The 25,500-nt window shown below is 38.4% G+C and overlaps 1 protein-coding gene across 5 annotated transcripts in view; it reads right to left on the reverse strand.

The window, feature by feature from the left end:
- Positions 1-1,072: 1,072 nt before the first annotated feature.
- Positions 1,073-25,500, reverse strand: part of Cenpc (centromere protein C) — a 64,083-nt gene continuing 39,655 nt past the window's right edge. For 4 of the 5 annotated variants that reach the window (XM_076938723.1, XM_076938724.1, XM_034508225.2 and 1 more), the window contains 7 exons: positions 22,873-23,152; positions 22,205-22,351; positions 21,017-21,099; positions 18,470-18,526; positions 2,723-2,827; positions 1,665-1,787; positions 1,073-1,311 (listed from right to left, as the gene is read on the reverse strand). In XM_076938723.1, the coding sequence (XP_076794838.1) occupies positions 1,088-1,311; positions 1,665-1,787; positions 2,723-2,827; positions 18,470-18,526; positions 21,017-21,099; positions 22,205-22,351; positions 22,873-23,152 (1,019 nt within the window). In that variant the 3' untranslated portion in view covers positions 1,073-1,087. The remainder of the gene's footprint in view (positions 1,312-1,664; positions 1,788-2,722; positions 2,828-18,469; positions 18,527-21,016; positions 21,100-22,204; positions 22,352-22,872; positions 23,153-25,500) is intronic. The other variant, XM_076938722.1, reaches the window with a different exon arrangement.

A 25,500-nucleotide genomic window follows, 5' to 3' on the forward strand; every position in this document is an offset into this window, starting at 1 on the left:
GCCCGGAAGAGCTCAAGTTATTTTTTGACATTAAACTTTCTGTATTTTACTCTACTGCCTTGTAATAAGCATATCAAGAGAGAATATTCTGTTTAAGAGTTTACCTAAGGATGGCAAATGTAAAATAATATGTTCATTGAAATTTAAGTGTCAATACATTAGTGACTTGTAGTTAACCAATCTGTTTGACTTGAAGGAATAGTATCATTTCTGTGGTCTGAATAAAAATCCCCCATAGGCTTTAAAAGCTCATATATTTTGAACGGTTAGTTACCAGGGAGTGACACTATTATTAGGAGTGATGGCCTTGTTGGAAGAAAGTGTGTCTGGGGGGGCTTTAAGGCTTCAAAAGCCAATGCCAAGTCCTGTGTCTCTCTCTCTGCCTACAGATCAGGAATGTAGGCTCTCAACTACTTCTCCAGCACCATGCCTGCCACCCTTGCTGCCATGCTTGCCACCATAATGATAGTGGCCTAACCTGTAAACCTGTGAACAAGCCCCCAGCTGAATGCTCTTTTATAAAAGCTGCCTTGCGTATTGTGTCTCTCCACAGTCATAGTCATTTCAGCTATTAAGATAAGGACTTCCTATATGTAAATACTGCTTGATTGGTAAACACCCAAGTACACCCTAAACCCCTATACTACTATATACCTTAAAATTATGTATGGCCTCCCAGAAACAAAGTGTTTACTGTCTATGTAATATAGCATGAAGCTTCTAGGCTCTTAAAATTAAAGTTAATATTTGATTGAGTGATTGATGCTATAAGCATTCATGTTCACAAAGGTTTCAGGTCCCAGATACCATTATTGATGTCCAGAGGTTCAGAACTATCGGGTGTGTCCCAGTTCTGCATGGAGCATACACTGGGCCATATCAGATAAACTTCCATAATTTCTCATAAAAAGCTCTTCATGTATCTTCTCACTTATAGAATCCCTGGGCATGCTAAAGGAGACAACACACCTGATAGGTAGTATCACCACTTGATCTCCAGAATTCAGAATATAAACACATGATACTATATTTGACATCAATGCTCATCCACAATTTTTCTCATAGAGGCTGGTTATTGGAGTAAATTTTAGTGCTGAGAGGGAAGGACGAGGCAAAGGGGAAAAGGAAGAGGAGGGAGGGGAGAAGAGACAGCACATAGATACAAACCAATCATGCAATAGTTTCTGTTATGTTCAGTATTATTCCTGAGCTTACCCATGGGGACAATCTCTCTTGTTTTTGGGTCCTTTGCCAATGTTGCCTGAAACGGATCTCCCAAAGGTATATCCAGACTCAACTGTATCTTATTCTCTGTAAAACAAACACCACTGAAACAAAAGTACTTACTTAAAATTAGTTTCCATTTAAAAAAAAAAATCAGTACAAAATATAATTGGGGACAAGTTGTAAAGAAAACTGACAAAGATTTAACAACTACTTTCTGTTTATAAGTTAGCACTCTAATTAAATGTCTATTGCAACCATACTTTGAATATGGAAAAGGGAAGGTTCATATGACTAAGTGAGAAAATATTTATACAATAAGAATAAGTATCTTATGTTCAAAATAGGAGTATGGCTTTATAAAGTTTTACTGATGAGAATATTATGTCTGAAGTTTTAAGAGGTATGAAATCTAAGTTATGAGAGGAACAGTTTCATACTTTTATCATTATCAAGATGGGTCCGTTTCTTGTTAACTTTCTTGTTGACTTTGCCCAGGTTTCTTTTTGCCTTTACTTTGGGTGATTCTGAAGTTGGAGATACTATTTCAAGCACAAGTCGTCCTAAAATTTAAGAAAAAAAGGCAAAAATAACATTTCTGGGGATATCAAAAGCTTAAAGAAAAACATTAAATATATATTTCATTTCAAAGTATCAAGGGAAATGTCACTGTCACTACATGTTCCAGCTGCTAAATGACACAAACCCTAACCAATTTCACTGAGTCTCTAACAGTCCAAGTCTAGAAGCCCAGATAAAATAAGACTCAACAACTGGTTACTTACTTGGAAGCAACAGTTTTCAGTGGAGGGTTAAAAACAAAAAAGAAAGCTACAGAAACTAGTAATGAATGGAAAGCAGTAAGCCACATTTAAGTGTCCTTTCACATAGCTACATCCATTCATACAGGGAGGTAACTTCATTTAGCTCCTTGTTTACTCTCTATAAAGAGAATAGTTGCTAAGAATGAGAAGGTATCATCTTTATCAGATGTTAATTTTCTCATGTTCTACTATGTTTTATTTTCGGCTGGAAGTGTGATTCACCAGGAAAGACTTTGCACTGCTCTTCTAAAGGGCCAGCCTTCAGTTGTCAGCACCCATGTGGGACTCCTCACAACCACCTGGTCACTCCAGCTCCTGGGACTCCAATGACTCTGTCTCTGTGCATATTCTCACAACCACCCACACACATATAATTAAAATAAAATATACCTTAAAAAGGATTCACTTTGGGCAATTAGAAACTTCAGATATCTAAAAGGCAATGTCTAACAAAATCAGTCAAATAGAAAGAAAAACAAAATCAGCATTTTCTATAATGAGACAAACCTGAATTTGAAAGCTATTCTTAGATGTGTGTTTATGTGTATGTCTGTGTGGAGGTAATGATTAAATGAAGTAATGTATATAAATGTGTAGAATAAGGCCTGTCATATGGTAAATTAGAGTAATAATTCCTTCGTTTATGAGACATTGTACTCTAAATTAGCTCTTACCCGATGAACTTTCTTGATAATCTATTCGTTCCCCTCGCCAATATTCCAGAGGTTTCAAACGTATTCTATTAGATCTACGAACATTTGGTGAACTGGAGGGCAGTACTGTCAAAAGTTAAACAAAATTCAAAATATTCAATAAACATAACAGAAATATGCATGTCAACTTTTAGAACACAATGTTTTAGTTAGGAGACAAACATCACCACATTTCTAGATGTCTATACAAATAAATAGAAGTCCATGAAAAATGAAGCCTCTACATTGGCCGAGAAATGAAAATTTGATAACACCCATGTGTGAGAATATTAATGGTATATCATCTTATCTGAACAAGAGTACACTCCATATATTAACAGAATTTGTTGTTATAATTTGAGATTCTGTTAGTTTATGACTACTGCTAACCTGCAGAACCACTCTTGACCAGGGACTCCCAGTCAGTCAGAACAGTTGGCTACATCCCAGGTCCAGGAACTTTATCTTCCTTCCTGCTCTCTATTCTAGACTCACTAGACCAACCATTAGCCTTGCTGCAGCCTGCCCACCTGAGTAACACCTCCCAGCTCATTCCTAAGCCCTTGGGACCCAGCCTTCCAGTGCAGATAGTTCTTCCTCACCTCTCAGCCTTTCCTTCTATCCCATCTCCATTTCTTTGTGACTTCTCACAGACCCACAGAACATGTACAGGGACACCAGTCACCACACTATAGCTGGGAATCAGGGATCCAAAAGAAATCACACTTGGCTAGGACCTAGAATGGGCAATAGCAACCGAGACAAGAATATCCACCACACGGCTCGAGCAGTCTCCCTCCCCTCTGGAAACTGAGTTCAGAGGCACCCTAGGGAGGGCACAGATCACAGAGCAGAAGGTAGGAGAACCCGCCCACAGCCCCAGGCCTTAGAAGCACATCTGGCAGTAGAGAGCCCCCCCAGAGGGCACCTGGCAGCCAGACCCTGCCCCTGCAGAGAACCACTCCCCTTCCACCTCTGGCCTGGATACCAGTGGCTCGAGCAGTCTCCCAGCCAATCTACTCCGCTCTGGAAACTGAGTCCGGAGGCACCCTAGGGAAGGAACAGACAGCAGAGCTGCAGAGGTACCCAAGAGAGGTCAAAGACCGTAGAGCTACAGGCATCCTAGTGAGAACACGGCCCGCAGAGCAGCAGAGCAGGGGACACCATATCCCAAAGCATCCTAGAGGAGCAACTACATTCAGAACAGCAAACACCTAGCTGGTCTACCACTGTGGAGACTCCATATCCTGAAATATCCTAGAAGAGGCACTGAACCCAGAGCAGCTGGAGCTCAGGATCATAGAGTCATCCATACCCCAAGGAGTTCTGATACAACCAAGATAACTGGAAAGGCAGACTCCAGTCAGAACCAGTGAGTACGAGTAGAACTACAGCTAACCAAATGGCGAAAGGCAAGCACAGGAATGTCAACAACAGAAACCAAAGCTACTTGGCATCACCAGAACCCAGTTCCCCCACCATAACAAGTCCTGATCACCACATCACACCAGAAAAGCAGGACCCAGAATTAAAATCACTTCTCATGATAATGTTAGAGGACTTTAAGAAGGTCATAAATAACACTCTCAAAGAATTTGAGGAGAACACAGGTAAACAGATAGAAGCCCTTAAAGAAATGCAAGAAAACACAACCAAATAGATGAAGGAATTAAACATAACTGTCCAGGATCTAAAAATGGAAGTAGAAGCAATAAAGAAATCTCAAAAGGAGACTACTCTGGAGATAGAAAACCTAAGAAAAAGACCAGAGGTCATAGATGGAAGCATTACCAACAGAATACTAGAGATAGAAGAGAGAATCTCATGTGCAGAAGATACCATGGAAAACATTGACACAACTGTCAAAGAAAATGCAAAATACAAAAAGCTACTAACCCAAAACATCCAGGAAATCCAGGACACAATGAGAAGACCAAACCTAAGGATAATAGGTATAGATGAGGGTGAAGATTCCCAACTTAAAGGGCCAGTAAATATCTTCAACAAAATTATAGAGGAAAACTTCCCTAACCTAAAGAAAGAGATGTCCATAAATATACAAGAAGCCTACAGAACTCCAAATAGACTGGACCAGAAAAGAAATACCTCTCGTCACATAATAATCAAAACATCAAATATAAAAAACAAAGAAAAAATACTAAAAGCAGTAAGGGAAAAAGGTGAAGTAACATATAAAGGCAGACCTATAAGAATTACACCAGACTTCTCACAAGAGACTATAAAAGCCAGAAGATTCTTGACTGATATCATACAGGCCATAAGAGAACACAAATGCCAGCCCAGACTACTTTACCCAGCAAAACTCTCAATCAATATTGATGGAGAAACCAAAATATTCCATGACAAATCCAAATTTACACAATATCTTACCACAAATCCAGCCCTTCAAAGGATAATTGGTGGAAAACTCCAAAACAAGGAGGGAAACTACAACCTAGAAAAAGCAAGAAAATAATCTTCTAACAACCCTAAAAGAAGGTACCTATACAAACATAACACAACCGCCAATAACAAAAATAACAGGAAACAACATTCATTTTTCCTTAATATCTCCTAATATCAATGGACTCAATTCTCCAATAAAAAGACATAGACTATCAGATTGGATACATAAACAGGACCCAACATTTTGCTGCATACAGGAAACGCACCTTTGTGAAAAAGACAGACACTGCCTCAGAGTAAAAGGTTGGAAAACAATCTTCCAAGCAAATGGCCCTAAGAAACAAGCTGGAGTAGCAATTCTAGTATCAAATAAGCTTGTTTTTCAACCAAAAGTAATCAAAAAAGATAAAGGACACTTCATATTCATCAAAGGAAAAGTGCACCAAGAAGAACTTGCAATTCTGAGCATCTATGCTCTAAATGCAAGGGCACCCACATACATAAAAGAAACTTTACTAAAGCTTAAAGCATACATTGCACCTCACACAATAATAGTGGGAGATTTCAACACCCCACTCTCAGCTATGGACAGATAGTGGAAACAGAAACTAAACAGAGACACAATGAAACTAACAGAAGTTATGAACCAATTGGACTTAACTGAGATCTATAGAACATTCCATCCTAAAACAAAAGAATATACCTTTTCCTCAGCACCTCATGGTACCTTCTCCAAAATAGACCATATAATTGGTCACAAAACAGGCCTCAACAGATACAAAAAGATTGAAATAATCCCTTGTACCCTATCAGACCACCATGGACTAAGACTTGTCTTTGACATGGACAAAAACAACAGAAAGCCCACATACACGTGGAAACTGAACAATGCTCTACTCAATGATAACTTGGTCAAGGAAGAAATAAAGAAAGAAATTAAAGACTTTTTAGACTTAAATGAAAATGAGGACACATCATATCAAAATTTGTGGGACTCCATGAAAGCAGTACTAAGAGGAAAAATCATAGCCCTAAGTGCCCACAAAAAGAAAATGGAAAGAACGTACATTAATAAACTGACAGCACACCTGAAAGAGTTAGAACAAAAACAAGCTAATATACCTAAGAGGAGTAGATGGCAGGAAATAATCAAACTCAGGGCTGAAATCAACCAAGTTGAAACAAAAAGAACTATACAAAATATCAACAAAACCAGGAGCTGGTTCTTTGAGAAAATCAACAAGATAGACAAACCCTTAGCCAGACTAACCAAAGGGCGCAGAGACAGTACTCAAATTAATAAAATCAGAACTGAAAAGGGAGACATAACAACAGAAACAGAGGAAATTGAAAAAAAAATCATCAGATCCTACTACAAAGGCCTATACTCAACAAAATTGGAAAATCTGGATGAAATGGACATTTTTCTAGGTCGATACCAGGTACCAAAGTTAAACGAGGAGCAGATAAATCATCTAAACAGTTGCATAAACCCTAAAGAAATAGAAGCAGTCATTAAAAACCTCCCCACCAAAAAAAGTCTGGGACCAGATGGTTTTAGTGCAGAATTCTATCAGACCTTCCAAGAAGACCTAATATCAATTCTCTTCAAACTATTCCACAGAATAGAAACAGAAGGAAAAATACCCAATTCGTTCTATGAAGCTACAATTATGCTCATACCTAAGCCTCACAAAGACCCAACAAAGGAGAACTACAAACCAATCTCTCTTATGAATATCGATGCAAAAATACTCAATAAAATTTTCGCAAACCGAATCCAACAACACATCAAAGCAATCATCCATCATGATCAAGTAGGCTTTATCCCAGGAATGCAGGGATGGTTCAATATTCGGAAATCCATCAGTGTAATCCACTACATAAATAAACTCAAAGAAAAAAACCACATGATCATCTCACTAGATGCTGAGAAAGCATTTGACAAAATACAACATCCCTTCATGTTAAAAGTCTTGGAAAGATTAGGAATTCAAGGTCCATACCTAAACATAGTAAAAGCAATATACAGTAAGCCAGTAGCCAACATCAAACTAAATGGAGAGAAACTTGAAGCAATCTCACTAAGATCAGGGACCAGACAAGGCTGCCCACTCTCACCCTACCTATTCAATATAGTACTGGAAGTCCTAGCTAGAGCAATTAGACAACAAAAGGAAGTCAACGGGATACAAACAGAAAAGGAAGAAGTCAAAATTTCACTATTTGCGGATGATATGATAGTATACTTAAGTGACCCTAAAATTTCCACCAGAGAACTCCTAAACCTGATAAACAACTTCAGTAAAGTGGCTGGATATAAAATCAACTCAAACAAATCAGTAGCCTTCCTCTATTCAAAAGATAAACAGGCTGAGAAAGAAATTATGGAAATGACACCCTTCACAATAGTTACAAATAATATAAAATATCTTGGAGTGAATCTAATTAAGCAAGTGAAAGATCTGTATGACAAGAACTTCAAGTCTCTGAAGAAAGAAATCGAAGAAGATCTCAGAAGATGGAAAGATCTCCCATGCTCCTGGATTGGCAGGGTTAATATAGTAAAAATGGCCATCTTGCCAAAAGCAATCTATAGATTCAATGCAATCCCCATCAAAATTCCAAATCAATTCTTCATAGAGATAGAAAGAGCAATTTTCAAATTTATTTGGAACAACAAAAAACCCAGGATAGCGAGAACTATTCTCAACAACAAAAGAACTTTTGGGGGAATCACCATCCCTGACCTCAAACTGTACTATAGAGCAGTAGTGATAAAAACTGCATGGTATTGGTACAGAGACAGGCATGAAGATCAATGGAATAGAACTGAAGATTCAGAAATGAGCCCACATAGCTATGGTCACTTGATCTTTGAAAAAGGAGCTAAAAACCATCCAGTGGAAAACGGACAGCATTTTCAGCAAATGGTGTTGGTTCAACTGGAGGTCAGCATGTGGAAGAACGCAAATCAACCCATTCTAATCTCTTTGTAAAATGCTCAAGTCCAAGTGGATAAAGGACCTTCACATAAAACAGATACACTGAAACTCATAGAAGAGAAGGTGGGGAAGACCCTTGAATACCTAGGCACAGGGGAAAAGTTCCTGAACAGAACCCCAATGGCTTATACTCTAAGATCAAGAATTGACAAATGGGACCTCATAAAATCACAGAGATTTTGTAAGGCAAAGGACACTGTCAATAGGATAAAACGGCAACCAACAGATTGGGAAAAGATCTTTACCAATCCCACATTCGATAGAGGGATAGTTGGTATAATATGCAATATATATAAAGAACTCAAGAAATTATACTCAAGACAACCAAAGAACCCTATTAAAAATGGGGTACAGAGCTAAACAAAGAATTCTCAATTGAGGAAACTCGAATGCCTGAGAAACACCTTAAGAAATGCTCCACATCCTTAGTCATCAGGGAAATGCAAATCAAAACAACAATGAGATATCACCTCACACCAATCAGAATGGCTAAGATCAAAAACTCAGGTGATAGTAGATGCTATGGAGGATGTGGAGAAAGAGGAACACTCCTCCATTGTTGGTGGGATTGCAAGCTGGTACAACTACTCTGGAAATCAGTCTGGTGGTTCCTCAGAAAGCTGGACATAGTATTACCTGAGGATCCAGCTATAGCACTCCTGCGCATATATACCCAGAAGATGCTCCAACATATAATAAAGACATATGCTCCACTATGTTCATAGCAGCTTATTTATAATAGCCAGAAGCTGGAAAGAACCAAGATGTCCCTCAACAGAAGAATGGATAAAAAAAAATGTGGTACATTTACACAATGGAGTATTACTCAGCTATTAAAAATAATGAATTCAAGAAATTTTTAGGTAAATGGATGGATCTAGAAATTATCATCTTGAGTGAGTTAACCCAATCCCAAAAGAACACACAGGGTATTTACTCACTGTTAAGCGGATGTTAGCCCCAAAGCTAGGATTAGCGAAGACTCAACCAGCAGACCACATGAATCTCATGAAGAAGGAAGACCAAGAGGGGATGCCTCAGTTCTACTTAGAAGGAGTAACAAAAATGCTCAAGGGAGCAAATATGGAAACAAAACATGGGACAGAAACTGCAGGAGGGGCCATCAGGAGACCACTCCACCTGGGTATTCACCCCATGTACAGCCACCTAAGCTAAACACTGTTGTGGATGGCTGGAAGTGCATAATCTGAGGAACATGATATAGCTGTCTCCTTAGAGGTCTGCCAAAGACTAACACACTCAGAGGACGATGCTCACAGTTAACCACTGATATGATCAGGGGTTTCCCAATAGAGAACTTAGAGAGAGGACTGAAGGAGCAGAAAGGGTTAGTGACCCCAGGAGGAAAGCAACAATACCAAACAACCAGAGCCCCCCAGGGTCTAAACCACCAGCCAGGGAACACATAGGGAGGGACCCAAGACTCCAGCAGTATATGTAGGGGAGGATGGCCTTGTCGGGCATAGGTGGAAGAGGAGTTTCTTGGTCCCCAAAAAAATAAACACAGAGTGGGGGGGGGGGGGATGTGAGGATAGGGAGGGGATAGTGGGGGGGGGGGGTAGGTGCAGTCACTGCCTCATAGAAGCATGAGGAGGGAAATGGGATAGGAGGTTTCTGGGTGGTGGGAGGAAGTGGGGTAAGGGGATAAAATCTGGAACGTAAATATTACAACCAATTTTAAAAAGGGGGAAAAAAAAGAAAAGTTGTTAGAACCAACATCTTTAAAAAAAGTCAGCCCCCTAGGGGTTGACTGGTTGATCCAGTCATTCTGGATTTCTGACGGGGTTGAAGACCCATAGTCTCATAGACTATGATGGCATCTTAAATGTAAATAAAATATTAAATAAAAAAAAAGTTAAGGCAAGGGAAAATGTGCCATTAGTATATAAATAACCATAAAAAAAATCATGGATATGTCAGAACTATAAATACCTTCTCAAAACAAATACATAATAAAATGTATTTTTACTTCCAAAAAAAAAAAAAAAAAAAGAATATCCACCACACAACAAAGACAAAACAGATAGCTATGCCAAAAAAAAACACTTCAAAAGCCATAACTTCAGAAGCCTAGATTCCAGCACAAAAACAACCATGAATGACCAAGACGGCTCTTGTAATAGGCCCCAGGAACAACATTTTAGCTGAAACACAGAAAATGACTACAAAATAGCAGTAAACAAAGATGTTAAAGAGGATATGCATAACTGAGTTAATGAAGATCACGAAAACACAAACAGATGAATGAAACCATGAGAACAGGTCAAGACATGAAGGTAGAACAAAATGAACCAGTAAAGAAAACTCAGACAAAAGTAAAACTGTAAATAAAAAGTTCAGGATGTCAAACAAACTCCTCAGAAGCAAGCCTCATCAATGAAAGAATCAGGAGAGAGAATCTTACCTGATGCAGAAAACAGAACAAGTACTTCAGTCAAAGGAGGTGTTAAATTTTAAGAAACTCACACATAAACTACCCAAGATACATGAGATACTACAAAAAGACCAAACGTATGAATAATAAGTGTAAAGGAAAGAGATGAAACCCAGGTCAAAGACATAGAAAATATTTTTAATAAAATCATAGAAAAAAATTTCCCAATCTAAATACCTATCAAGATATGGAATCAGGAAAAAAAAATCAAAACTAGAAAACCTAAAAGAAATTGAGTTTTTGATATATACAACCTATCAAAGTAAAATTGAGATTAAGCAATGTAAACAGATATATAACAAGTAAAATAAAAGCAATAACTAAGTCTCTCCACCATCCCACAGAAGGAAAAAAAAAAAAAAAAAAAAAAAACAGCCCAAGGATAGATGGATGCAGAATTCTTCCATAAACTGAAAGAACTAACACCAATACTGTTCAAATTATTCCACAGAATAGAAACTAAAGATTAACGAAATATTACCCTGATAGCAAAATTATACAAAGACCCAAACGAGAAAGAGTTACAGGCAAAACTCCTTTATAAACATAGCTGCAAAAATTCTCAATAAAATACTTGCAAATTTCATGTGGGTCCTCCACCAACTGGAACGGGAGGGTAAGAAGTGGGGCTATCCCTAACCCTGGTGCCTGTAGATCCTGGATCCTGTTCCCAACTGAGCTGCCTTGCCTGACCTCAATGGGAGAGGATGTACCTAGACCTGCAGTGACTTGAGGTGCCAGGGTGGGTTGGTACCTAGAGTGGGGACATCCCCCTTCTCAGAGGGAAGGGAAGGGAAGGGGGAATAAGTGGAGAGGCTGTGTGAGCGGGTGAGGGAGTAATCATGATGTAAAGTGAATATATTAATTAATTGAAAAAGAAAACAAACAAACAAAAAAAACAACAAAAAAACTCAACCACAATAAAAAAAAAAAAAAGAAAGAAATTTGGGAACAGTGCCTTCCACAGGAAAACAAAAGAAAAGAGGAATGATTAACAAGGCAAGTGAAAGACTTAATACAAATTTTAAGACACGGAAGAAAAAAAAGACACCAGAAGATGGAAAGACCTCCCGAGCTAATCTGTAGGACCTGTAGAATTAATGTTGTAGAAAGATCTGTCTTTACAAAAGCAGTCTACAGATTCAATGCAACCTCCCTCAAAATTCCAGCACAATTCTTAACAGAATTAAATACTCTCCAACTTCATATGGAAATACAAACACACAAAGGATAGCTAAAAGAATCTCAAATAATAAAAGAACTTCTAGAGATACCACCATCCCAGGCTTCACATAGTACTATACAGAGCTACAGTGATAGAGACAGCATGGTACTGGTATAAAAACAGACACACTGATCAATGTACTCACACTAAAGACCCGGTCATCATTCCACTCACCTAAATACACAATGGAAAAAGACAGCAAAGTGGACAGCTACATGTACAATGAAAATATATCTTTCCCTGCAATAAAACTCAACTTCGACTGGATCAAAGACCTCAATATAATAGCAGATACTCTGAATCTGGTAGAGAAAGTGAGAAATAGGCTTGAACTCATTAGCATAGAAGACTTTCTGAACAGGATATCAAAGCACAAGGACTAAGACTGTGGTCGTTTAAATGAGAACGGCCCTCAAAAGTTCATATATTTGAATGTTTTGTTCCCAGTTGTTTAGAAAGGATTAGGAGATAGAGCCTTGTTGGAGGAAGTGTCACTGGAGAGTGAGCTTTGAGATTGCAAAAGCCCGCGCCAGGCCCAGTCTTGATCTCTCTCTGCCTACAGCCTGTGAATCAGGATGTGTTCTCTCAGCTACTGCTCCAGAGCCATTCTTGGGCCTGCTTGCTCTCATGGTCCCCACCATAACAGAAATAGACTATTCCTCTAAACTGTAAGTAAGCAAGCCCCCAAATAAATGCTTCCTTTTATAAGTTGCTTCGGTCATGGTGTTTCATCACAACAATAGAACAACAGCTAAGCCAAAGCCCAACAATTTATAAAATAAGTTCTCATGAAACCAAAAGAACTTCTATATGGCATAAGACACAATAGTTTAAGCACATCAGCAGTTAACAGAATAGGGTAAAAAAAATCTTTATCAGTTATACATCTGATAGTGGATTCATATGTAGAATACATTAAGAAAAAAAACATAAGCATTAAGAAAACAAATTAACCCAATTTTAAAAATTGAGTTTAAAAATACAACTAAAAGAAATTCTCAAATGATGAAACATAAATGGTGGAGAAATATATCCTTAGCCATCCGGAAAATGTAAATTAAAACTAGTTTCAGATTTCATCTTAACTCCTGTCAGAATGGCCAAGATCAATAAAACAAATTGCAGCACATGCTAGCATGGATGTGGAGAGAGGGGAACCCTCATCTATTGCTGGTGGGAGTGCAAAGCTGTGCAGCCACTATGAAAATCAGGAAGGAGGTTCCTGATCCAGCCACACCACTCCTAGTTATAGTCCTGAAGAACTGTATCTCACTACAAAGACACTCGCTCATCCATGTCATTGCTTTTCTTTTCTTAACAGCCAGAAATTAGAAGCAGCTGAGATGTCCATCAACTGATAGACAGGTAATAAAAATGTGGCATTTTTACAATGTGATATTATTCAGCTGTTAAGAAAAATGGAAGTTGCAAATAAACAGGTAAGGCTAGAAATAATCATCCTGAATGAAGTAACCTAGACCCAAATAAACAAATATTGTGTGTTTTCTCTTATATGGTTGTTAGCTTTCCACAGATATGATTAAATCCAAATAACTACAGAGGTTAGATACCGAGTGTCATGATTTGAATATGCTCCGCCCAGGAAGTAGCACCACTTGGAGGTGTGGCCTTGTTGGAGTAGGTGTGTCACTGTGGATGTGGGCTTTACAGACCCTCATCTTAACCACCTAGAAGTCAGTATTCTGCTAGCAGCTTTCAGATGTAGATGAAGAATTGTTAGCTCCTCCTGCACCATACATACCTAGATACTGCCATGTTCTTGCCTTGATGATAATAAACTGAACCTCTGAACCTGTAAGGCAGCCCCACTTAAATGTTGTCCTTGTAAGAGTTGCCTTTGTCATGGTGTCTGCTCACAGCTGTAAAACCCTAACTAAGACACCTAGTAAGGGAACAGAGAAGGAGGGGCTCTCCCAAGGAATGGGTACCAGAATACAGGTTATAAAGAGTTAAAGGGGAAATCAGACTAAGAAGATTAAATGGGGGTTGGGGGATGAGAGGAAATTTTTAGAGGGACATCTAACACAGCCTTTTAAAAACCCATAGGGAAACTTACTGTTTTTTAAGCTTCTTAAAATATATACACAAAATTAAAGGAACTTAAACACAATCATCATATAAAGGGGGAAATAATACTTCAACTGGACATCATACGCCACCAACTAAACTCTCCAGTGCTAGGAATGAGTTACATCTTGTTGAGTCATTGGCAAAAGGAGTCCCATAACAAGCCCACCTCCCAAACACTACAAGTTATGGTCAAGGGTATCGGTTACTCTCTATAACCTTGGTCGCTAAGGCCTTGTTGCTGAAGATGAAACTTACTTATGTCATCAAACACAAGACAATTGAAGCTGATTATAAACTAGAGCTTCATCTCTACTGATGAGCATCATGGGACCGAAAGTTCTTCTCATGCTACCAGAGAGAAGTTATCATGATACCACCCAGCTCCAAGTCCAGAGATGTGCAAGAGCAGCCTGGTTTGAGCGTATACTGGCACAGTTGTGGCATAAGTGTTATGAGACTAAGCAACTACTTTTTATTGGATTTCAGGTTCATTCCATGAGATGCTGCCCACACTTGACACCACTAAAGTAGCCAAGAGCCAGAGCATACAAACGTCATAGGCCGTTCAGAAAAATTCCATAATTTTTCTGCTAAAGGAACATAGAAATAAAATGACTCCTAGTGACAAACTGCTACCCATAGATCAGATCATTTCCCAGCTCTCAACGGGTAAGTTTCTTCTTGAAGAAGATAGGAATTAAAAACAGAGACCCACAACTGGCAAATGTGCAGAGAAGAAGAGAGGGTGGAACACTCACCCATAAATAAATGGGATGTCTTTATCAAAGCCCTCCCCTGAAAGCTCAATGATCTATGATCATAAAGATTGTAAAAGTCAGAGATGTGGTAGACTCCAGTGAATCAGTATCCTCCAGGACTAAGGGACATATGAGCTCACAAAGGCTGTGAAAGTGCACAAAAGACCTGCAAGGGTTCAAACCAGGCAAACACCCAAACATGAAGGAGAATGAAATACAAAAATCTCATCCCTAACCAAGAAGATATTTGCAACTACTATTTGCTGGGAAAGAGAAAAGTATTCTTCTCCAATGGAATGTCACATTTCCACTATGCACAGGAGTTGCTGGCCAACATAAAATGAACTCCATGATTCTTGCCACTTCTTTGCCATTTTTCTTTTCTTGATTTTTTTATTGGACATTTTATTTACATATAAGATGTTATCCCCTTATCCCATTCCCGGCACCCTGCTCAGGAATCCCCCTATCTCATCCCCCCTCCTCCTGCTTCCAGGAGGATGTGCCCCCCACCCACCCCCAAACTCCCACCTCCCCACCCTCAAATTCCCCCACACTTGGTGTCCAGCTTTCATGGGACCAAGGATCTCTTCTCTCACCTATGCCCAACAAGGCCATCCTCCCCTACATATACAGCTGGAGTCATGTGTCCTTCACTATGTGCTCCCAGGCTGGTGGTTTAGACCTTGGGAGCTCTGGTTGGTTGATATGTTGCTCTCCTCATGGGGCTACAAACCCTTTCAGCTCCTACAGTTCCTTCTCTCTAACTCCTCCATTGGGAACCCCATGATCAGTTCAATGGATAGCTGTGAGCATCCGCCTCTAAATATGTCAGACTCTGGCAGACCTCTAAGGAAACAGCTATATCAGGCTCCTATCAGCTTGCACTTCCTGACATCCACATCAGTGTCTACCTTTGATGACTGCACATGGGATGGCTACCCAGGTGGAATGGTCTCCAGACGGCCCCTCTTTCAGTTTCTGTCTTACACTTTGTCTCCATATTTGCTTCCTTGAGTATTTTGTTACTCCTCCTAAGAAGGACCAAAGCACCCACACGTTGGTCTTTCTTTTTCATGAGCTTCATGTGGTCTGTGAGTTCAATCTTGGGTATTGTGAGCTTCTAGGCTAATATCCAATTATCAGTGAGTGAATACCATGGGTGTTCTTTTGTGATTGACTTACCTCACTCAGGATGACATTTTCTAGTTCCATCCACTTAACTAAGAATTTCTTGAATTTATTGCTTTTAATAGCTGAGTAATACTCCATTGTGTAAATATACCACATTTTTGGTATCCATTCCTCTGTTGAAGGACATCTGGGTTCTTTCCAGCTTCTGGCTATTATAAATAAGGCTGCTATGAACATAGTGGAGCATATGTCCTTGTTATATGTTGGAGCATCTTCTGGGTATATGCCCAGGAGTGGTATAGCTGGGTCCTCAGGTAATGCTATGTCCAATTTTCTGAGGAACCACCAGACTGATAGAAGAGAAGGTAGGGAAGACTCTCTAATACCTAGGCACAGGGGAAAAGTTCCTGAACAGAACCCCAATGGCTTATACTCTAAGATCAAGAATTGACAAATGGGACCTCATAAAATCACAGAGATTTTGTAAGGCAAAGGACACTGTCAATAGGATAAAACGGCAACCAACAGATTGGGAAAAGATCTTTACCAATCCCACATTCGATAGAGGGATAGATAGATATAATATGCAATATATACAAAGAACTCAAGAAATTATACTCAAGACAACCAAAGAACCCTATTAAAAAATGGGGTACAGAGCTAAACAAAGAATTCTCAATTGAGGAAACTCAAATGGTTGAAAAGCACCTTAAGAAATGCTCAACATCCTTAGTCATCAGGGAAATGCAAATCAAAACAACACTGAGATACCACCTCACACCAGTCAGAATGGCTAAGATCAAAAACTCAGGTGATAGTAGATGCTATTGAGGATGTGGAGAAAGAGGAACACTCCTCCATTGTTGGTGGGATTGCAAGCTGGTGCAACCACTCTGGAAATCAGTCTGGTGGTTCCTCAGAAAATTGGACATAGCATTACCTGAGGACCCAGCTATACCACTCCTGGGCATATATCCAGAAGATGCTCCAACATATAACAAGGACATATGCTCCACTATGTTCATAGCAGCCTTATTTATAATAGCCAGAAGCTGGAAAGAACCCAGATGTCCTTCAACAGAGGAATGGATACAAAAAATATGGTACATTTACACAATGGTGTATTACTCAGCTATTAAAAATAATGAATCGAGAAATTCTTATGTAAATAAATGGAACTAGAAATTATCATCCTGAGTGAGTTAACCCAATCACAAAAGAACACACATGGTATTTACTCACTGATAAGCAGATGTTAGCCCAAAAGCTTGAAATAGCCAAGACTCAACACACAGACCACATGAAGCTCATGAAGAAGGAAGACCAAGTGTGGATTCCTCGGTCCTGCTTAGAAGGAGTAACAAAAACACTCAAGGGCATAAATATGGAAACAAAGTGTGGGACAGAAACTGAAGGAAGAGCCATCTGGAGACCATTCCACCTGGGTATCCATCCCAGATAGTCACCAAAGGTAGACACTGATGTGGATAGCAGAAGTGCATGCTGACAAGAGCCTGATATAGCTGTCTCCTTAGAGGTCTGCCAGAGTCTGACACATTCAGATGCCAATGCTCACAGCTAACCACTGATATGACCAGGGGTTTCCCAATGGAGAAGTTAGAGAGAAGACTGAAGGAGCAGAAAGGGTTTGTGACCCCAGGAGGAAAGCAACAATACCAAACAACCAGAGCCCCCCAGGGTTTAAACCACCAGCCTGGGAGCAAATAGGGATGGACCCATGACTCCATCTGTACATGAAGGTGAGGATGGCCTTGTCAGGCATAGGTGGGAGAGGAGATTCTTGGCCCCATGAAGGATGAACACCGAGTAGGGGGGAATTCAAGGGTGGGGAGATGGGGGCGGGGTAGTTGGGAGCATATCCTCATAGAAGCATGAGGAGGGGGGATGGGATAGATAGGAGGTTCCTGGGTGGTGGGGGAAGGGGGGTTAGGGGATAAAATCTGAAATATAAATATAATATCCAATAAAAATAAACTAAATCTTCAAGAAAAAAACAGAATGAAAGAAAAACTATTTTCGAGGGACTTAGCAGGTTAATGCAAACAGAAAGCTAGTTCTCCTTTAATATTAGACAAAGTGGAAGTCATAGTTAAAGCTGATGAACATGATCTATAATAGCACAATAAGTAGATTAAGATAGAAAAACTATCAACTTTTAAATACAGCCAACTGTGGTGGGCTGATGTCTTATACAGTGGGCTTTCTATAGAACACAGAGGCTCTGCCTCACACTCAGGTGGGAGATCCCATGGATTACGACTGACAAGTATCTTTTGATAATCTGTGGAATTTTAACGTTCAGTTCCCTCATTTGCTACGTAGCACTCAAGCTGTTGGGACAGGAGTGAACTGTAGGAAACAGCTCCTGTGAGCACCATCGACCTGGCAGTTAGCCACACTAGCGTCTTCCCATGGGTGGTATCAGAGAACAGAGGAGAGTAGGGGACTATAGTACTTACAAACAAACTGTAGAATAATAACGCAGTGGGTTATGATAGTATAGTATGGAATGCCGAGAACTGAATATGTAATAGTAGTCTGGATAGATTTTCCCTCTTAAACAAATGAAATTTCTAGAGAGATTCAGTAGTACTACTTTTTCAATGGAAATAGTGTAAGAATAAATTATTTTACCTAATTTGTGATGTAAATTCCTATCTGGTACCATATTAGAACCTCTTTTTTTCAAACCTGCAAAATACAAGAGACAGTGTTATAAACAATGCAGCATGCCTGCTAATTCTCTGCTGACTTGAGGGAGCATCTGGCCAACTTTAGTGAGAACTATAAATTTAGATTTAAACAGAAAAATTTAACTTTTACTTTAATTTTTCATTGATAAACAATACAACCTATAGAAAAACAGTATAACATCTCATTATACTTTGATATAATAAACATGTTTAAAAAGCACAACCATTAAGATTAACAAAAACCAAGTAGCATTCTCCATTGCTCATGAATGGAAAATGAGCCACTAGCAAATACAAGGGCGTACGGTCTCAACTCTACACAGGTTTGCTGATTAGATTAAGAAATAAAACCCATCTTTTTTTTGTTTTCTACACAAAACTCAACTTATCTATAAAGATAGGCACCCCTGAAAGTGAATAGGTGGCAAAAGGTATTCCAACCAAATGCAACCAGGAAGTGAGAAAGAACAGAAAAATACCAGAATTAATTGATCACAGGGCTTAACCAGTATCTACAGATTATTCTATATATACTCTACTCAGCACATGGAATTTTCTCTAAAGGAGATATCCTGGGATACACACACACACACTCAGACACACTTCTTAACAGATTCAGAAAGATTGAAATAACTCTATAGCCTATCTGACCATGATGAAACAATAAAACTTAAAACCAACAGCAAACAAACTTCCAGTAAGTACACAAACTAATGAAGAACAAAGAATTCATTGCTGAATGATTAATGGGTCAAAGAAGAAATCAAAAAAACAAAACAAAACAAAAAGATTTCTTAGAACTAAATGAAAAGGAAACCATAACACAGCAAAACTGCTGGATCATGTTTACAGCAGTCCTAATGAGGGAAATGTGGAAGTGCTTACATTACAAAATAAAAAAGTCTGCAAATATAGATGAATAAGAACAAACCAAATGCAAACACAGTCTATGGCCAGAAACAACAGAAATCAGAGCAGGAGTTAATGAAACATAAGCAAAGAAAACAATACAAAGAATCAACAAATCCAGGAGCTGGGTCTCTGAGGAGAAAAACAAGATTGACAGATCCTTGACCCAACTAGCCTAAAGAAAGGACCCAAATTAACAGAATCAGAAATAGACAAGAAAACATTTTAACAGACCCCAAAGAATTAAGAATACTACAAGCAGTACTATAAGTGTTTTTTAAAACACTCCATTAAGTTGAAACATCTAAAAGAAAGAGCAAAATTCTATCTGTATCCAAGGTGTTCAAGAATTCTATAGACTACGAGGGAAGCCAACAAACAGAACATCTCACTTCTACTAGTGCTTAACAAGTCACTACCAAAAGATACAGATGCTCCTAATACTATCAAGCTTACCATGGTCAAGTCTACGACTCTGTTTCCTGCACTCCTCCTTTCACAAGTCTCCATTGGGTCCGAACAATGTTATTGTCTCAGATGCTTGGACCTACAACCTTAATGTTCTTTCTAGCATCGTTTCTTTCTTAGAACCACAGTCTTAGAACAAGCAATCAGTAGTTCCTCTTGACTTGCCCTCCAAACTTTACTATCAATAAAACAAACAAACAGATAACAAACACACTCCACCTAGCACCCACATTGTGGGTCACGGCCATCCGTTAACTCCAGTTTCAGGAAATCCAATGCCCTCTTCTGACATCAAAAGGCACCAGTCATACATGTAATGCAGAAAATAAATGCAGGCAAAATGCTCATTAACATAAAATAAAGAAATCCAAAAAATTTCAATACTTTAAAAATATATTTTTAAAAGAACATATTACAAAATACTATATAGGGAAAACTATTCAAAATTTTACTCAGGCAAATTCACTGTTTCTTTACCTAATAAAAGTTAAAGAATATACAAAGTTAGTTAAAGTTTAAAAAGAAAGATATAAATGTAAAAACAGTAAAAAAAATTAGTGAATTAGTAATAAAAAAGATAGTATAATATTATATTCAAGCACCAAAAAAGAAAAAAAATTGTAAAACTGTATTGAGGCATGAAAACTTACAAACTTCTATACAATAGAGGAAAACAGTATAATAAACCCAATATATTGATCACCTATCTTCAGTAGCCATCAACTTGTAGTTACTGCTGCTTTAAGTATTTCCTTATCAGCTTAACCAATCTGTCTGTCATCCATCCATCCATCCATCCATCCATCCATCCATCCATCCATCCTGTTGCAAGTGCTATTCAATACATATGCCAAGGAATATGTCTGAAGAGCAGAGGGACAATTTGTGGAAATCAATTCTCTCCTACTATGTGAATTCTAGGGAATTCAACTCAGGTCGTCAGGCAAGTGCCTTTACCTATCTAGACCACTTCAACAAATTTCCAACTATAAAGTTGGAAGTAGGAAGTTAGGAGTAGATCAACATTTTCTACTACTGAAAAATTAAAATAAACACAGAATACTTAATATTCACAGTTCCTTAGAAGCCAAGATAGAAAATAATAACTTACCCAAACTTTTCTGGTCCTTTTTTTCACCCATTTCAGAATTATTGCTTCTAGGCATTTCATAATTCTTGAACCTGGAAGGTCCACTTAAGAACAAAACAAACCGTAAAATTTGTGCTTTTATAATATGAATTTCTGTATGCCTAAATTTCATGATCATGTCTTAAAACTATCATCTGTTTCTTATGAAATTAAAAGTGATGCAAAAGGTCATCAAGAATGTATTTTCAGGCAGCATAAAACAAGGCCTATGATTTGATCCCATAATTGAGTCAAATCTATCTATAGAGAGAGACAGACAGACGGACGGACAGATGGACAGCTACTACAAGTTTAATTTCATTTTTTTGTAGACTGTTTCTTTTTAAAATTAGGATATGCTTGCTGGTTTCTCTTATTTTTGTAAAAGACTGTTGCTGTTGGACTTGACTAAACTTAGAATTTAAGAGCCTAGCTACGCTTGGTAGAACATGCCTATAATCCTACCATTCAAGAGGCAGGAGGACGTAAAACTCAAACCCACTTTAGGGTACATCAGGAAGCCCAGGGCCTCCTCTACGTACTAAGCTTAGTCCCTTACCCAGTAAAGAACCCTAGTCCTCCCTTCAACAGCTGAGAAGTTGCTCTCATTTGCTAGTCGTTCACTTTTGATGGTTTTAACAGTTTGTAGATAACACAAGCAGATTATTAATCTCACTTGTTCAGAGTTAGTAGATGTTTTAATAAGTCCACAAGTTCCTTGGCAATCTTCTTTTCAAAAGATAAAACCTCATTTCCCTGTTCTTGAATGTGGTCTGAACTTGTGATGGTTTTAAGTCATCAAAAGGCATGAATTTCCCTTACAGTCACTTTCTTCTTTCAGATCATTTGCTTTGTAGGACGTCAGATGCCACAAAACAAGAAACGAAGGTCGACTGCCAAAAGACAGCAAGGAATTGCAACCTACAGCCCACAGCCATTGGAAACGTAAAGGGATTCTCCAGTTGTAGTCAAGACTTCAAAGGGATACAAAAGAGAAAGATGCCTCCAAACCTAACCCCCAGCTAGCTAAGCCTTGCCTAGATTTCAAGCTCACACAAGGTATAAAATACATGTTTGCAAGCCAACACCAAAAATCAAGTGATGTTTGGGAGTAAACTGCTGCACTGAAATGGATAACTAGTGTAGTGAGTGACTACACTGTATACACACCTTTCTTCCCACACTGAATGTTCAGGCACTTCTGAATCTGAAGTAGACTCTATTGGTGTCTTGCTTGTATATTCCTCACTATGAGACTTTAAATGAGCATTCTGTGATGTCACAGCACTGTTTTGATACTTAGAGCTTCTTGTAGATCTACGAAAAAAAGTTTAAAATTATAGTTTTCAAATTTATTTTCAAACGTTCTTTCTTCTAGAAACAATGTACAAATGATTATACAAGCAATATAAATCTAAATTTATATAAAATTGGCTATAGTAAGCATAGCTAATCATGTTCAGTTGTAAGATTTAGAGTCAGGTTCATGAAGGTATCTGGAGTTTATAAAGACTCCAAATTTAAAAAACAGAGAAACAATACAAACCTGGGCTGAGACTAATATAAAAAAGTGATACCAAATGGCATTAATCTAAACAGTCTACGACATATACCACACAACTAAAAACCTATCACTTCAATTCCCAAGTGAGGAAACAAGTTGAGCAGTACTGTGCCTAGGTGTCATCTAGCTAACTGCAGAGAATTTATGGACAACTTTGTCAAAGACCTTTATGCTTACTCTTACTCTCAATACTGCATAACAAAGCCAAACCAGTAAATTCTGAATGAGAAAAAGAAAAGACAGCTATATGAATAGTAAATACAAGAAAAATTACCTAGAAATATCAAGGCTTTTCTGAGTTGGGTCTGCCTCAATGCTTTTCAATGGCTTCCTCTGGGAACTAGAAATGTCATCATGGCCACTAACACTTCCTCCAGAACCCTTTACATTTAAAGACTTCTGTACTTTTGAGCTGGTCTCTGTCTTCTGCCTTTTTGATGGAAATGGTTTCTTCCTAGTATTCTCAGATACATGATTTCTCTTAGTCTGTTTTTTTCTATTGGGATATACCACTGCTGATTCATTTTCTTTTGAAGAATTTCCATCAACAGAACCTGAAAGATTCGATAACAATTAAAAATTAGCAACTTTGTTCAAATGATGTAGCTCACTGAAATACCAACATCATTACATTTACATGTAAATACACATACCAATTTCATATGTTAAATTTGTTTCCACATATTTTTTTAATTCTTATTTTTTTCAATTGTATTTGCAGGACATGTACTAGATTTTTTTAATTCCATTATAAACTTGCTTAAGTAATCTTTTCTCTGGCTCTGTGCATTGCTCGCCTGACCTGACTATAATGGTCAGTGCTGGCAGCTTGACAGGATCTAACTATGCTGGGACACAGGTCTGGGCACGCCTACAGGAGGCTATCTTAATAGTGTTAATGTTAACTAAGCTGTGCAGACCCACCCACACCCCGTGGGTGGCACCATTGACTGATTGGCTGCCATCTTGGATCCCGGACAATCCAGAGTGGAGAACGTGTGCTAAGCAGCAGCATATATTCGTTCTTCGTTGGTTCCGGAGTACGGATGCAATCTCAGCAGCTAGCCTCCTCATGCCATGCCTTACCCTCTGGAACTGTAGGCCAAAAGAAATCCTTTTTCTCATAAGTTGCACTTTATCAGAGTATTTTGTCACAGCAACAGGAAAGAAATCATCCTTAAGATTTGTTTCCCATAATTCCAAATTCTCAGTTTATCATCTTTCTTTGTAGCAACGTATCCACTCATAGCACCATCTACCAAAATAGTACTCGATGTTACCTATCCACCCCTGCTGTCTTTCTTGACTTTACCCTTCATCTGATTTTTGACACCTATCATTATGTGAATTACGTTATCTATATACTCTTCTCTCATAGAATTGCAAATAGCCCCCCAAAAAATACAAAGAGGGGATTCCATTAATTATCTAGGGTATAAAATAAGTCTACAAAGGGTTAAGCCACAAAAGGTACAAATCAGAAGAAACCAATTAAGGACTCTTAATGATTTTCAGAAGCTACTGGGAGATATCAACTGGCTGCGGCCAGCAATTGGCTCGGTTACTCAAGAGCTGCGTAATTTATTTCAAACCTTACAAGGTGATAAAGATTTAAGTAGCCCAAGGAAACTGACACCTGAGGCTGAGGAGTTAACCTTGGTAGAAAGAAAATTGCAGGATACACATCTAGATCATATTGATCCAACGACAGCCTACATCTTAGTTATCTTACCTTCTACTTATTTTTAGCTCATAAACAGAGTAAGAAGTTAAAAACCTACATTGAGAAGGTCTCTGAATTGATACTAAAGGGAAAAATGAGACTTACATAATTAGTTGGAATGGACCCGGCTGAAATTATTGTACCTTTTACTAATGCAGAAATTGCCTCGTTATGGGCACAAAATGAACATTGGCAAAGAGCATGCAGTAACTTCTTGGGAGAGATTAACAACAGATACCCTAAAAGCAATCGGCTTCAGTTCATAAGAAGAACTGATTGGATTATCCCTCGTATATTAAAGGGAACTCCGATATCTGGAGCCCCTACATTACACTGATGCTAGTAAAGCAGGAAAGGCAGGATATAAATCAGAAGACATAAATAAGTAAGGTGGCTGAGAGTCCCTATAAGTCAGTTCAAAAATCTGAATTATATGCAATAATCATGGTGTTGTCAGATTTTCAAGAGTCCCTTAATATAGTAACTGACTCTCAATATGCAGAAAGGGTTGTTTTACACATAGAGACTGCTGAACTTATTAAGGAAGATTCTGAATTGACCTCACTATTTATTCAACTACAACAAGTGATCAGAAACAGGAGTAACCCACTATATATAACACACATAAGATCCCATACAGGTCTGCCAGGCCCTCTAGCTCAAAGTAATAATGAAATCGACCAGCTATTGATAGGAAGTGTGCTAGAGGCTTCAGAATTCCATTAAAAAAATACCATGTTAACAGTAAAGGTTTAAAGAAAGAGTTCTCTATCACTTGGCAACAAGCCAAGGAAATTGTGAGGCAATGCCCTACTTGCTCATTATATAACCAAACTCCATTGCCTACAGGAACTAACCCTAAGGGTACCCAAAGAAATGACATTTGGCAAATGGATGTCTTTCATTTTACAAAGTTTGGTAAACTGAAATATGTGCACCATACTATAGACACGTATTCAGGATTTCAATAGGCAACTGCCTTGGCATCAGAAAAGGCTGATTCTGTAATTACACATTTGTTAGAAGTTATGGCCATTATGGAAATACCTATACAAATTAAAACAGACAATGGTCCGGCATATATCTCTAATAAGATGAAGAAGTTTTTTACATATTATAATATAAAACATGTTACAGGCATATCACATAATCCTACGGGACAAGCAGTTGTGGAGAGAT

This window comes from Arvicanthis niloticus, chromosome 7 (genome assembly GCF_011762505.2).
Source record: "Arvicanthis niloticus isolate mArvNil1 chromosome 7, mArvNil1.pat.X, whole genome shotgun sequence".
Taxonomy (NCBI): Eukaryota; Metazoa; Chordata; class Mammalia; order Rodentia; family Muridae; genus Arvicanthis; species Arvicanthis niloticus.